At 33.7% G+C, this 14,907-nt stretch overlaps 1 protein-coding gene across 2 annotated transcripts; it reads right to left on the reverse strand.

Annotated features, from left to right (window-relative positions):
• Nucleotides 1-341: 341 nt before the first annotated feature.
• LOC136839222 (uncharacterized) lies at nt 342-13,199 on the reverse strand. 2 transcript variants are annotated; one of them, XM_067104962.1, is made up of 6 exons: nt 12,441-13,199; nt 10,520-10,963; nt 9,496-9,713; nt 5,577-5,703; nt 4,470-4,887; nt 342-713 (listed from the first exon to the last, which is right to left on the reverse strand). In XM_067104962.1, exons 1-5 carry the CDS (start codon nt 12,457-12,459, stop codon nt 4,475-4,477), a joined length of 1,221 nt encoding a protein of 406 aa, XP_066961063.1. In that variant the 5' UTR covers nt 12,460-13,199; the 3' UTR covers nt 342-713; nt 4,470-4,474. The 2 variants fall into 2 exon arrangements, with proteins under 2 accessions (XP_066961063.1, XP_066961062.1); XM_067104961.1 differs by lacking the exon at nt 342-713 and having other exon boundaries at nt 3,542-4,887; nt 12,441-13,197.
• Nucleotides 13,200-14,907: the final 1,708 nt, after the last annotated feature.

Here is a 14,907-nt window from a genome sequence, read left to right on the forward strand (position 1 = left end):
ATTGAATTGTTAAAGGGCTTGCAACACCTGAAGATCCTCCTACTGGAGTCTTGAATAAGGGCAAGGCACAGCCCAAGATGAGTCCACTGCGAATAGGTCCCTCTGCAAGAGAGATTTACACATTACACGAGAGTAAAGGAAAATATAACACAGAATATGACTTGAGTCTGCACTGAGGGTGCCAAGGGCTCAAGGAATAACTGAACACTTTACACTGGAACAAGAAACACTGCAAAAGGCACTGAACAAATGACACAGGGATGAGAAAACAATACTGGCACTCGGTAACACTTCGAAAGGGCAAACTATCGTGACTGAAAAGGCCTCCACTCGTACTTTACCTTAAGGGTGGGGCGGTTATCGGGACTCTGGCGTAGAATGACGGCGGGAGTTCACACACGTGACATCGTATTCAGGTTCCTGGGTAGGTCCTTTCGAGGATGACTGCAGTATTGGGTCCGTGGTTGGAGGTGGACTGTAGATCGGAGCCTGAGTTCGAGGAGGAACTGTAGTACTGGGTTCACGTCAGGAGTCTGGTGTGGACATCTGGGTGGAAGGGTGGAGGGTGACCTCTCAGCATCTTGTATCGCTCGCCCGCGTGTATGGCTAACTGCAAAGATGTCGTTGTTGTTGTTGTCGTTTCAGATTTAGCTGGCCTTGTGCCAGCACGGGCTCTTGCTCCTAGAGCAGCCCGTAACTCTATGTTGATGAGTCTGTGAGATGGGTAGGTTAGATGAAAACTTTATTATGATGCATGAAAGTGATTTTAGTGGGGGTTAAAGATGTCTCTGTCCAAGGCCCTTTCAAGGCCGCTGTCCAGAGTAGGGGCCACAGTAATGGGCCTACGTGGAAGCGGGCTAAGGATGTGTCACTGGTCCAGGTGTTCCGGCCAACTGCTTGTATTCCCCAGGGTATTCCCGCGGAAAGACAATCCAGCCAACCCAATCTGCCTTCGGAAAGGTTTTCTTAAGTAGCTTAGTTGAACTAAGCTGCTTAAGGGAGTGACAATCAGCCTCTCATCCTCGACTTTATTTACCGTGCCTTCTGAATGATCGTCCCAGGTAAAAAGGGGGATAGATCGGGATGTCGATAATGTTAATGTGTTGGTGACTAGGTCAATTGGGTCGCATGTGCAGCGACGAATTTACTCTCAATAGCTTAAGGCAACTACGGGCCGGCTTTCAGCGATTACTTTACTTTCGATACCTTCAAGGGTAAACTAAGGAAAGCTGAATGGCCGCCATGCTAAGACTTCTCGATAACTATAATAATATACAAACATACACAATACATACACACACACACACATATATATATACATAAACAAACAGGGGCGTCATTTGGGGGGCTGGGGGGGTCAACTGCCCCCCAAAAGCCTCAACTTGGCCCCCTCACCCCCAAGCCCCAAGAAGTAACAACATGTTTTCTTTTTAAATGTGCAATCATAAATCTATAAAATTTCTCAGAAATATTATGTTTCTTGACCTTTGTCTGTCTACTAGCTACCAGCGATGATGACAAAACACATAGTAGTGGGAGTATATAATTTTTGCTGAAATACCTTGCTCATGTGGCTTCAAAAACACACAAAATAGCGCAAAAAAAAAAAAAAACTCAGCTGATTAGGCTCGCTTCGCTGGCCAAACCGTCTTTGCCGCCCCCTCAACAAAAATCTGAAATGACTCCCCTGAAAGACAAGTATCAATATCAGGAAGATTACTAACAAACATACAAACATGTAATTCTTGAAACAATTATTCATCATTCCTTCCATATCATAACACATTTTTATTCCTCCCTCTTTCTTAGTATTTTAATTTTTCAAGGGATGCATATGAGTTCTTTCATACAATTAACAAGATTTTTTAACTATTTTACCAAAAATAACTCAAACCTACAAACTATATTCGTCTGCATATCTGTATGTTTCTCTAAGACAACAGCGGCAACTGTCTTGTTGAAGTTAATAAAAATTCCTTTGAAACTATTGTCGTTTTGAGGTTCTTCCCCTCCCCCGACAACCTCCCCCCTCTCTCTCTCTCTCACAATTGTGAAAATACTATGAATTCATCCATGCTCTCTTTGTGATACTATCACGCTCTCTCTCTCTCTCACACACACACAATTGTAAAAATACCATGAATCCATTCATGCTCTGATACTCTCATGCTCTCTCTCTCTTTCTCTCAATTGTGAATATACCATTATTCTATGCATGCTCCCCTTTTGACGCTGTTATGCTCACTTTCTCTTTCTTTCTCAACATCCATGCTCCCCTAGTGATACAGTTAAGGTCTCTCTCTCTCTCTCTCTCTCTCTCTCTCTCTCTCTCTCTCTCTCTCAGAAGCAAGATGAGTAAAAGTTCAAAGGATCTTCAAAGTAAATGAGGCACACTGCGTAGGATCAGAATTACAGAACTGTAAACAGACTGTACTTTCTCGGAAGGAAAGTTTGGAAAGCTCCCAATTAATACTTAATTAGGGGGAAAGTATTAGAAAGTTTTAATTGAAACTAATCTTGTCAAGCCTATCATTTTCCCTTCGGTTTGAAGAAAGGATGAATTTTTCTTACTTTCTCCCGTGTATTTTTACTTAAGAGACATCGTTTATAAATTAAAGAGTACTGGAGTGTTTTATTAAACATGATAAAATCATCGGATTTTCATTATTTGATATAATTTTATCATGTTTATGAATTGATAAAACATTATAATGAACTTCATCTCGGCAGGCTTTCACAGTAAATAAGGGTTTCCAAGCATTTTTTGTCAACCTTCTACACTGAAGTTAGGTGTTGCCTTTGATACTGTCATTCATGCACCTACACTTTTACCCTTACCAGTCCTAATTCTGTTACCTACCAAAAATATAGTATACATAGAAGGTTAAGGTTTATAACTATATATATATATATATATATATATATATATATATATATATATATATATATATATATATATATATATATATATATATATATATAAACACGTATATGTACATGTATGTATATGTATATATATATATATATATATATATATATATATATATATATATATATATATATATATATATATATATATATATATATATATATATATATATATATATATATATATATATATATATATATATATATATATATATATATATATTTCAAAACATATATATCTAAATACATTTATATACATATTTATATATTTTATATTTACTTATTATGTATATATATATATATATATATATATATATATATATATATATTTATATATATATATATATATGTGTATATATATATATATATATATATATATATATATATTTATATATATATATATATATATATATATATTTATATATATATTATATATATATATATATATATATATATATATATATATATATATATATATATATATATATATATATATATATATATAATTACGCAAACATATATATTTAAATATATTTATATACATACTTATATATTATATTTACTGTACTTATTATATGTATATATATATATTCATAGAAATCTGATTAAGAAGTACTTTATGATAATTTTATTTAAGAGATTATTAAAACATTTTGACAGCCTTCCATTTCAAACATGCATGCTTTTGAATTTCTGAAAACTGTTACATTGTACTTTGATTGAGAAACTACATATCAAAATACGCTTAAACATTAATCATATTCTGTATGTACAAACACACGCGCATACACACTTGTATTCTTTAGTGTTACAATAAACAAATGCAACAAAGACTCATTACTTATTGTTATGAAGAGCTGTACTGCTTATTCCATTTCCTTTCCTTTTAATTCAATTTTAGAGAATATAGTTACTGAAGTTTCAACTTTAACAAACAACCAATCGCTCTTGGGATGGAAAGACTACCTTTCCATGATTATGTTTAAGTAAATATAGGTGTTGTTATTGTCAAATAATACCTACAATGTCTTCTTTGATTGTCTCTACTGATTCAATGTACAACATAAAAAAGGAAGACAAAATTAAATGAATTAAAACTTAAAAAGTAATATCTAAAGTAGGTGAAAATATGGATTTAAATCTCCAGTTGTACTTACATTTTTATCTATTTATTAATTTGTTAATTAATTTTCTTTCTTATTGTATTTCCCTTTACCTCCTCTTAATTCTTCCTAATGAACACCATAGTATTCTTTGGAAGTTTGAATTTCAAGACAATGGCCCCAGTGGTGGGCATGAATAGGGTTCATCTGAATAATAATAATAATAATAATAATAATAATAATAATAATAATAATAATAATAACCTCAGAGTTAATTATACTTATTAATTACCACTAATCATTTTGCAAAGTATATTAATTATGATTCATAACCTTTCAGGGGTTATATGGCTAAAATTATCCACCGAACAGCACAAAACACTGAAACAATTACTGTGATTTCTTTATCCAGGTAAGGCACCCCATCACAAACCTTACCTGGTTTAATACACATTAATATACAAGTCCTCCTTCGTTCCTTTGCTTCCACTCCCATTCCCATTCCCGCCGTCGACGTCATCGTAAAGAGAAGGCGGGTGCATCGACACGTAGGACTGCCCTCCATGCATCGACAAGTAACTGTGATCGCGTATCGATTCGTACACTTGTCGACCAGGTTCCGACTCATAAATGAATTCCTCGTCCACTGGTGACATGGGCGGAGTACCTCTGGGTCGACTCGTGGAACCTCCTGAGTTTGGCTGCTTCGCTAGATCTGGATCCTTCGAAGTTTGAGGGACTCTCAGGGACTTGTTCCAGAAGTAGATGAAGACTCCCGTGAGTAGGATGATGATGAGGACTAGCAGCCCGATCACGACGGATTTGATGTGGTGTTGGGACGAGCTTAAGTCTGGAACTGGATGAATGTTGATGGTTTTGGGTGCGGAGTTCGACATGTAAGCAATATGAGACTTAGAAATTTAATGTATGTATATTTTTATATATATATATATGTATATATATATATAGAATATAAACATATTCATATGTATATATATATATATACATATATATATATATAATATATATATATATAATATATATATATATATATATATATATATATATATATATATATAAAAATGAATTTCTGTTGCATTACCCTGACATTTCGTATACACAAACGTAGAGCTACAAATGTTTAATATCCAGTTCGATCTACCTCGGAAATAATCCCCTTCGATAATATTTCCTAGATAGAGAGCATTAGATATTAAACGACATTTGTAGCTTAATGTTTGTGTGTGTATATATATATATATATATATATATATATATATATATATATATATATATATATATATATATATATATATATATATATATATATATATATATATATATATATATATATATATATATATATATATATATATATATATATATATATAGTATATATGTATATATATATATATATATATATATATATATATATATATATATATATATATATATATATATATATATATATATATATATATATACACGAACGAGGTCAAGAAAACTGAGGTCATTTACGAGAATAAGCAGACATGACTGACTGACCTCCTGAAGACCTCGGGTCACACCAGGTCAGCATTCCAGTTCCTTGCAGCTGAACAGACTGAATTCGTATTTGAAATTCATCCTTGTATTTCGTCAGGATGAGGACTAATCGGCCATCAACCGTAATCTGAAAAGCGTTATTATTATTATTATTGTTATGGCGTCTTTTTTCTAAATTATTTCTTTTTAGCCTAAATATGAACATTGGCCAAATTTCATTAAGCAATAGTACCGAAGAAAAAAAAATTATTCGAAGAACTGAAAAGACATTATAAAATTATTATTATTATTATTATTATTATTATTATTATTATTATTATTATTAATGCGATATCTGTCAATTCATGTTATCTTAGCATTTGATTACTATTATTTGAGAATTCATGAAAATTAGTTTAAAAGTAACAAATATAAAAGTCACATAATATTTGTATATGTGAAGTCGTATGAAATCTCATCAGCAAGTTTGGTCTGCTGTACGTTGCCCTAGATATTATATCTCTCATACATCTCTCACACAGTTGTTTTATGCCGCATCTCTCATGCAGTTGTTTTATGCCATATCTCTCATACATCTCTCATACAGTTGTTTTATGCCACATCTCTCATACTGTTGTTTTATGCCATATCTCTCATACATCTCTCGTACAGTTGTTTTATGCCATATCTCTCATACATCTGTCGTACAGTTGTTTTATGCCATATCTCTCATACATCTCACATACAATTTTTTATGCCATATCTCTCATACATCTCTCATGCAGTTGTTTTATGCCACATCTCTCATACATCTCGTATACAGTTGTTTTATGCCATATCTCTCATACATCTCTCGTACAGTTGTTTTATGCCATATCTCTCATACATCTCTCGTACAGTTGTTTTATGCCATATCTCTCATACAGTTGTTTTATGCCATATCTCTCATACATCTCTCGTACAGTTGTTTCATGCCATATCTCTCATACAGTTGTTTTATGCCATATCTCTCATACGTCTCTCATGCAGTTGTTTTATGCCATATCTATCATACATCTCTCATACAATTTTTTTATGACATATCTCTCATACATCTCTCGTACAGTTGTTTCATGCCATATCTCTCATACAGTTGTTTTATGCCATATCTCTCATACAGTTGTTTTATGCCACATCTCTCATACATCTCGCATACAGTTGTTTTGTGCCATATCTTTCATACATCTCTCGTACAGTTGTTTTATGCAATATCTCTCATACATCTCTCGTACAGTTGTTTCATGCCATATATCTCATATATCTCTCATACAGTTGTTTTATGCCATCTATATACGTCAGCAAAAATATATGTAACATTACAGTTTATGTAATGCTTTTGTATTTGCTGTATACACATATTATTTTGAGACAAAATTTTGATGTAAGAAATAAGTGCCTGGAGAATATCAATATTCTGACATATATCTATGAAAAATGTTTGTTTAAAAGAATGCCTTTTGCGTTTTATTATATAAAGAGGAGAATGCATTTCCACATGCTTCTCAGGTTGCCGAAAATACCAACCTGGGTAACTACGGTTGCCCCTTCTAAATATGGTTGACCCTTAACCAAAATGGCATAGACAAACTTTAATACAATTTTTCCACTGAAAAGGTTTCGGTCTTATAGCTTACCAAAGATGATCCTAAACAGCGAATATTTTCACATTTCACATCGTAAATTTTCTCGTTGTTATACGAAGCATTTAATTATAGGATAACTGTAGCCACAGGAAGGGGTCATTTTGTAAACAAGCATTTCCTGTTATGCCAGTGACAATATGAATCACATCTTTTTTTTTGGACTTGTGTCTCGTCGTAGTTATCTATCATGAGAGCGGGTTGATAGATCTAAAATGATAGTGAGTTTCGTTTTTTTTTTTTTATGAAATCAACGACAACTGATCGTGGTTTTTAGCTTATGGTATTGATGAAATCACTGACAACTGATCGTGAGTTTTTAGCTTGATGTTGATGAAATCATTGACAACTGATCGTGAGTTTTTAGCTTCTGATGTTGATGAAATCATTGACAACTGATCGTGGTTTTTAGCTTCTGATGATGAAATCATTGACAACTGATCGTGATTTTTTGATGAAATCTTGACAACTGATGTTTTTTAGCTGAAATCATTGACAACTGATCGTGGTTTTTAGCTTCTGATGTTGATGAAATCATTGACAACTGATCGTGAGTTTTTAGCTTCTGATGTTAATGAAATCATTGACAACTGATCGTGGTTTTTAGCTTTTGATTTTGATGAAATCATTGACAACTGATCGTGGTTTTTAGCTTCTGATGATGAAATCATTGACAACTGATCGTGGTCTTTAGCTTCTGATGTTGATGAAATCATTGACAACTGATCGTGGTTTTTAGCTTCTGATGTTGATGAAATCATTGACAACTGATCGTGGTTTTTAGCTTTTGATGTTGATGAAATCATTGACAACTGATCGTGGTTTTTAGCTTCTGGTATTAATGAAATAATTGACAACTGATCGTGGTTTTTAGCTTTTGGTATTAATGAAATCATTGACAACTGATCGTGGTTTTTAGCTTTTGGTATTAATGAAATCATTGACAACTGATCGTGGTTTCTAGCTTTTGGTATTGATGAAATCATTGACAACTGATCGTGGTTTTTAGCTTTTGATGTTGGTGAAATCTTTGACAACTGATCGTGGTTTTTAGCTTCTGATGATGAAATCATTAACAACTGATCGTGGTTTTTAGCTTCTGATGTTGATGAAATCATTGACAACTGATCGTGATTTTAGCTTCTGATGTTGATGAAATCATTGACAACTGATCGTGGTTTTTAGCTTCTGATGTTGATGAAATCATTGACAACTGATCGTGAGTTTTTAGCTTTTGATGTTGATGAAATCATTGACAACTGATCGTGGTTTTTAGCTTCTGGTATTAATGAAATAATTGACAACTGATCGTGGTTTTTAGCTTTTGGTATTAATGAAATCATTGACAACTGATCGTGGTTTTTAGCTTTTGGTATTAATGAAATCATTGGCAACTGATCGTGGTTTCTAGCTTTTGGTACTGATGAAATCATTGACAACTGATCGTGGTTTTTAGCTTTTGATGTTGGTGAAATCTTTGACAACTGATCGTGGTTTTTAGCTTTTGGTATTGATGAAATCATTGACAACTGATCGTGGTTTTTAGCTTTTGATGTTGGTGAAATCTTTGACAACTGATTGTGGTTTCTGGTTTTGATGTTGATGAAACAACTGAAGATTTTTAGATCTTGAGTTCTGAAAGTAGATATCGAGTACAGTCTGAAAATATTTTACTAGTTGTTGACCTGAAGATCAGTCTGATCAATTTTACCAGATGTTGAACTGAAATCACTGATTGAAAACCGCTAATATGAGATATTTATTTATTACTTGTCATTTTTTTTTCTTTTTAATAAGTGAGCTCTTATTTCTATATTTCCCATAACCTTCTGTTACTCCTTTCTAACGAACTCCACAATATTCTTTGGAAGCTTGAATTTCAAATCAATGGCTCCTGTGATGGGCTTGTTCCACATGAATGGGGTTCATCATATGAATAATAATAATAAAAATAATAATAATAATAATTCGGATTAAAGCTTAATACTTTTGTTTTCCTTTTCCTTGATATATCTGCCAAAAGTAACATTTTTCTAAAAAGTGCGTGTCTGAATTACATATTCGTTCATTCATCTACAAACACGCAAGAAATTAAGACACTGTTCTAAAAGGTGCGTTTCTGAATTATCTATTCATTCTCTCATCTATAAACACGCAAGGAATTAAGAAATTTTTTTTAAAAAGTACGTTTCTGAATTACCTATCCATTCTCACATCTACAAACACGCAAGAAATTAGGTAAGATATTTTTCTAAAAGTACCTTTTTGAAAGGTGTGTCATTCTCAAGCTGGACTTCGACCCAATTCCCTTCGGGGAGGGCCACGCCCGTCATATCAACATAAACTACGTCGTAGGATTCAACCACCAGAGGCTTCAGCAGCAATGAAAATCCTTGAAGGGAGTCGCCAGGCTTGAGAAAGAAGGACCTCCTTCGGAAGGTGATGGGAGCAACGAGAGTTGTCGAATTCTGCACGCAAACTGCGAAAGGAGAATGAAATGCGAGGAAAAATCAGCAGCATTTGATCTGTGAAAAGAGAATGAAATTTAAGGAAAAAAGGAGCAACATTTTATCTTTAAGTTTGCTCGCTATCAAAGAGCAATTTCTTGAACATTTGAATAGACTTGATGTGTAATATTTTGCCTGAAGTAAAAGAATGAAATGTGAGGAAAAAAGGAGCAACATTTTACATCTGAAAAGAGAATGAAATGTATGAAAAAGATGAGTAACATTTTATCTTTGAGTTTGCTCGCTATCAAATAACAAGTGTAACATTTTCCCTGAAGTAAAAGACAAATGTGAGCAAAAATGAGCAACATTTTATATCTGAGTGTGCTTGCTCTTAAACAGCAAGTTCTAGAATATTTGAAAAGATTTGATGTATAATATTTTGAAGTTAATAAAAATTTGTATCTTACTAATTCTGGCAATGTGAGGCAATTTTTTATTGGTGTTTATATGTTTACTAGATTTTTAACTGGCATTTAATCGTTTCTATTACATCAGCTCAGCGTTTAGAATAGACATAATAATAATAATAATAAATAATAATAATAATAATAATAATAATAATAATACTTTATTTCGACCATCAATTCATATGCAGTATTTTGCAAAATAGTGGTGGTGCCAAGGGGCTACAATTTGAATTCATTACTAAAGAAACACATTTACAAAAAAAAAAAAAAAAATACAATGATCAAAACCGAAGTGCAAATTCCACCCAGAGATTCAGTAGACAAAAAAAAAAAAAAAAAAAAAAAAAAAAAAACTTGAACCGACTTACCTGCGCGTTCACAGCCGAAAACCAGATCAGCCTGAGTTCTGTGATTCCAGGTCAGGGTCAGTGGGGGTTGCAAAGGCGCCTTCTTCCACGTGGGATTATAAAAATCAATGGGTAACTGTTGCCCTAAAGTAACCCTCATCTGGGAAGCGCACAAGTTCTCCTTGCTGAAGCATTTTTCCACGTCTATATGGAAGTCCATCCAAACGCCACTGACCTGCATGTTCTTCCGGGTGGTGACGCCGTTGGCACCTGGGCACTGAATGCCCTCGTACCTGTCGCTCACGTCCCGTCGCAGGACGAGCTGGCACTGAGTGCCACTCGAATCCGTGACCTGGGCGGTGGCATCCCATTTGACCTCGCTGGGGAAAATGCTCACGAGCAAAGTGTCTTCCAAGGTCAATGATAAGGGGTCGTCCAGTGACCTGAGATTCACCATTTCGCAATCTGTGCGGGTGACAAATGAAGGACAATTCATCAAAATCGGTGAATGGATTTGAAACTCGACTGCTGATTAAATCAGACAATCATTATACAATTAAAATAAAGTTATATAATCAATAGAGTTTTTATTTCGCAATCTGTGTGTGACAGATGAAGAACGGATTATCAATATGCCTAAATGGGAATTGAAATTCAACTTCTGATTAAATCAGACAATGATACAATGAAAATAACGTCATAGAATCATTATAGTTATTTTTTCTACCGATATGAGACTGGGAACTGAAACTCAAGTTCTCATGAAATCACCCAATGATACAATGAAAATAACGTCATAGAATCATTATAGTTTCATTTTCTATCGTTACGAAACTAATAAATAACACGCAGGCCTTTCGAAAGGGGTGAAAATGAAAAAGCTTAACTCACGAAAGTGAAAATAATTTTTTCTATCTTTTTTTTGCTATTTTTTTTTTTACCTCATTCTAAATTTTTTTATTCGACCGTTCCCATGATTACTCCGAGGTAATTGGTTTGGTTAAAAATTAATATAAAAAATGTAAAGTAACATATACCAAAAACGTTGATACTTAAGAAATACAGATAAGAAAAACATGTAGAAACTGCTAAAAATGCATCTTTCCAGTAACCACAAAAATCTCAGTTAATGCAAAAATCAACTGATGCTCTTGAAGCCTAGCTAGACCCACTCCCCGTTTACAGTTCAGCCTATTCCAGTTTCTTGGAGTGTTTTCACACGAAAAATAATTTTATGGCATCTTTGAAAAATTTTCCGGCAAAGCTTGTTGGCAAATTACGGAACATATGTGACAAAATGGAAGTAGCTAATTTTATGGGTCATAAGTGTTTCTGTCTTCGTACACGTAATAACTGAACTGGTAGAAATTTAGTGATATACATATAAATATATACAGTATATATATATATATATATATATATATATATATATATATATATATATATATATATATATATATATATATATATATATATATATATATATATATATATATATATTATAATCATTAAGCTGCAAATGTCGTTCAATATCCAATTCACGCTACTTCGGGAATATCACCGGAGGATTATTATAAGTGAGATAAATGGATTGGCACCAAAGTGTCTCGGACACTCGACACAGTACCCTCAACGTCTCCAGTCGATGGTCAAACCACTTAGCTTAATGATTGTATATAAATAACGGTGATGTGATTAAAAAATCATATATATATGTATATATATACATATATGTATGTATATATATATATATATATATATATATATATATATATATATATATATATATATATATTATACTGTATATATAAATATATATATACATATATAAATATATATATATATATATATATATATATATATATATATATATATAATGTTTGCGTTACAAATCAAGGGTATACTTCACGAACAATGAATTATTGTAATTTTTTTTACATACCTTTTTGGAGTACGAGCATCTACTTTCCCCCAAAGGAGCCACGAAAAAAAGAAAGTTGAAAACAGACTTTCTCTGACGTTAGGAAGCATCATCTTCCCTTTCACTATGCACGGAAAAAGTAGGCTGAGAGTTGGACGAAATGAAATGTCGTCATAAGATTAAAAAAAAAAAAAAAAAAAACTAGGAAGTGAGGTTCATTAACTGTGCTTGTTTTTTTTTTTTCTTTATAGAAATTCAGTAACCCAGTAACACCTTGGAAAACCTGAGGTGGAACGCCCACAGACCCATTTGCCTAACTGAACCCTCAACTTTTATAGCTCGCCCTCAAAAGTCATCCTTGAAGTGGACAATACAGGATGGTGAGTAACAAAACATCCGCTGGTCCGAAGTCTAGAGAGTAAAGGAGGCCTTGTCACGCCCAGCTTTATCCGTGGTAGAGGATTAAACGGCGAGGTGCGTGACGTCACAATGCCCTCAGTCAGGCTCCTTACACCTATACAAATCCTGCCTTTTCTTTTTTTTTTTCCTTTTTTTCAAATACTCTAAACTATTCAATAATTAAATTAATAGTCAGATAAAGATTCTTCATTATACTATGTTAAAAGAAATATTCATAAGAAAGATCATTAGAACATTTTCGCCAAATAACATTAAAACTACAGAAAACATATCCTTTGCTTTCTTCTTTTTTTCCGTTTTTAAAATCCGTTTGGTAAGGAAAATATATAAAAAACTATATTTTATTATGCTAAAGCGAATAATCATAAGGAAACTCTAAAGAACATTCTAAACAATAATATAAATATAAAGTTTCTAGAATCATACCTTCTTGACATCTATCCATAAAATCACATTTCGCACATATTTTAACGGCATGTTACAGATGTCTCTGTTCAAATTTCGAATTTCAAAATGCACAGCAACGAACAAAATATTTTATGGCTTCTGAAGGATGTGACTGCTAATTATATCAGTTAATTTAATGATAGCTCCTCCTGCTGCTGTTAAACATTCCCCCGCCCCCATGGTGAGAATCAAACATCTTATCCATACACTTCAAATGTTCAAGAAACTCTTCACTTGGTTTCATTAATTCACCCTCTTTAAAGCTTATGGCACCAATCCACGTGTCATCACCCTTTGTTACTTTTGTTCCTAAATGTTCAGATTGTGGAAACTTGAGAGCAATGAAACCGCCAACATATCTCAAACCTTCACCTTCTGTGGCATCTGTCAATGTTCGTTCTTCGACTTCCTGGTCTTTGAAATGATCACTTTGATCATCCATACCAAATTCTGGTAAGCACAACAAAATTGCTGGATAAACTGAGCTCTTTCTGAAGAGAATTTACTTCGTCTTCGAACGATGCCTCCTATTTGTCAGGGATGTGGGAAAACAAGCTCCATGTTACATTTTCACTGTTGCAGTTTTCAACATTGCTCTTTGAGCTTACAAGTGTGCTGTCTTTTCCTAAAAAGTGGGTTCTGAGACTGTTTCAATGCAACTGGTGGTGGGTGCTGATAGCACGCTCCCATTTGCCTTATGCAACCAAAAAAGTGCTCCAACCCATCCTGATTTAGTCTGTAAGTTAGAACATACGTCATGCCAAATTTTTCTTTTACCCTTTTCAGGAAGTTAAGACAAAGACGAGCAGGATATAGCCAGACCTTTCTGAAGAGGATAGAGCACTTTACTTTTCATCAATTTCATTTCTCTAGCGGTTTTCCTTATGACTTTCAAGATTTTGTCTTGCGTTTCCAGGTTTAGTCAGTAAGCGTTTCTTGATGATTTTCTATCTATTGGCACTCGCGAATTAAACAAATCAAACCATCTTTCGAAAGCCGAATGAACTGGCTTGTACTTTTCCAGTCCTTACCTTCAAATTTACCTTGGTTGCCTAAGTGATCAATAGATTTATAAGTAGTTTCGGAGAGCAGTTGCACGGCAAGGTTAACTCTCATGCGTTGCATACCTATAGGCCAACATTGATATGTTTTTCGGAAAGTGTATATGCTGTCCGAAGATCACTTTTACTCCTCTTAATTAGTTCTCTAACTGGACCATTGTGAGCGTATGTACCATTAAGCAATATGAAATAGTGGTCAAGAAAGCTACAGTATTTCTAATAAGATTTACTAGGTGTGGAGCATCTGCAAACACGCGTTTCTTTGCTGTTGTCCATTGGATTAATAAAGGACCTTCCTCGTGGAAGCCTTAGGCGAGGTTGTTTTGACGTCACGCTCTCGACCTGCGCAGAAGAGGGCTTATTTTGGGTCAGCGCTGACAAGACCTCCTACAATCTCTGGACCTTGCGCTGGTCGTCAAAACGGTCTGCTTCGGTGTTTTTTTTTGTTTGTGATTCATCGCCGCTAACGGAAATCAAAATAAAACAAGTAAAAAATGCATCAAAGTTTCTTTGGAGCGATCAAGTTTTCTGTATATCGTATAATGCTGTATGAGCCGCGG

The sequence above is a fragment of the Macrobrachium rosenbergii genome, chromosome 6 (assembly GCF_040412425.1).
Source record: "Macrobrachium rosenbergii isolate ZJJX-2024 chromosome 6, ASM4041242v1, whole genome shotgun sequence".
NCBI lineage: Eukaryota > Metazoa > Arthropoda > Malacostraca > Decapoda > Palaemonidae > Macrobrachium > Macrobrachium rosenbergii.

What these genes read in the sequence shown, in the direction of transcription:
- LOC136839222 (XM_067104962.1), bottom strand. An exon ending in TTTCGGCTGTGAACGCGCAG is followed by an intron (nt 9,714 to 10,519) that starts GTAAGTCGGTTC and finishes CTCCTTTCGCAG; the next exon opens with TTTGCGTGCAGAATTCGACA. An exon ending in TGACCCGAGGTCTTCAGGAG is followed by an intron (nt 4,888 to 5,576) that starts GTCAGTCAGTCA and finishes ACATTCATCCAG; the next exon opens with TTCCAGACTTAAGCTCGTCC.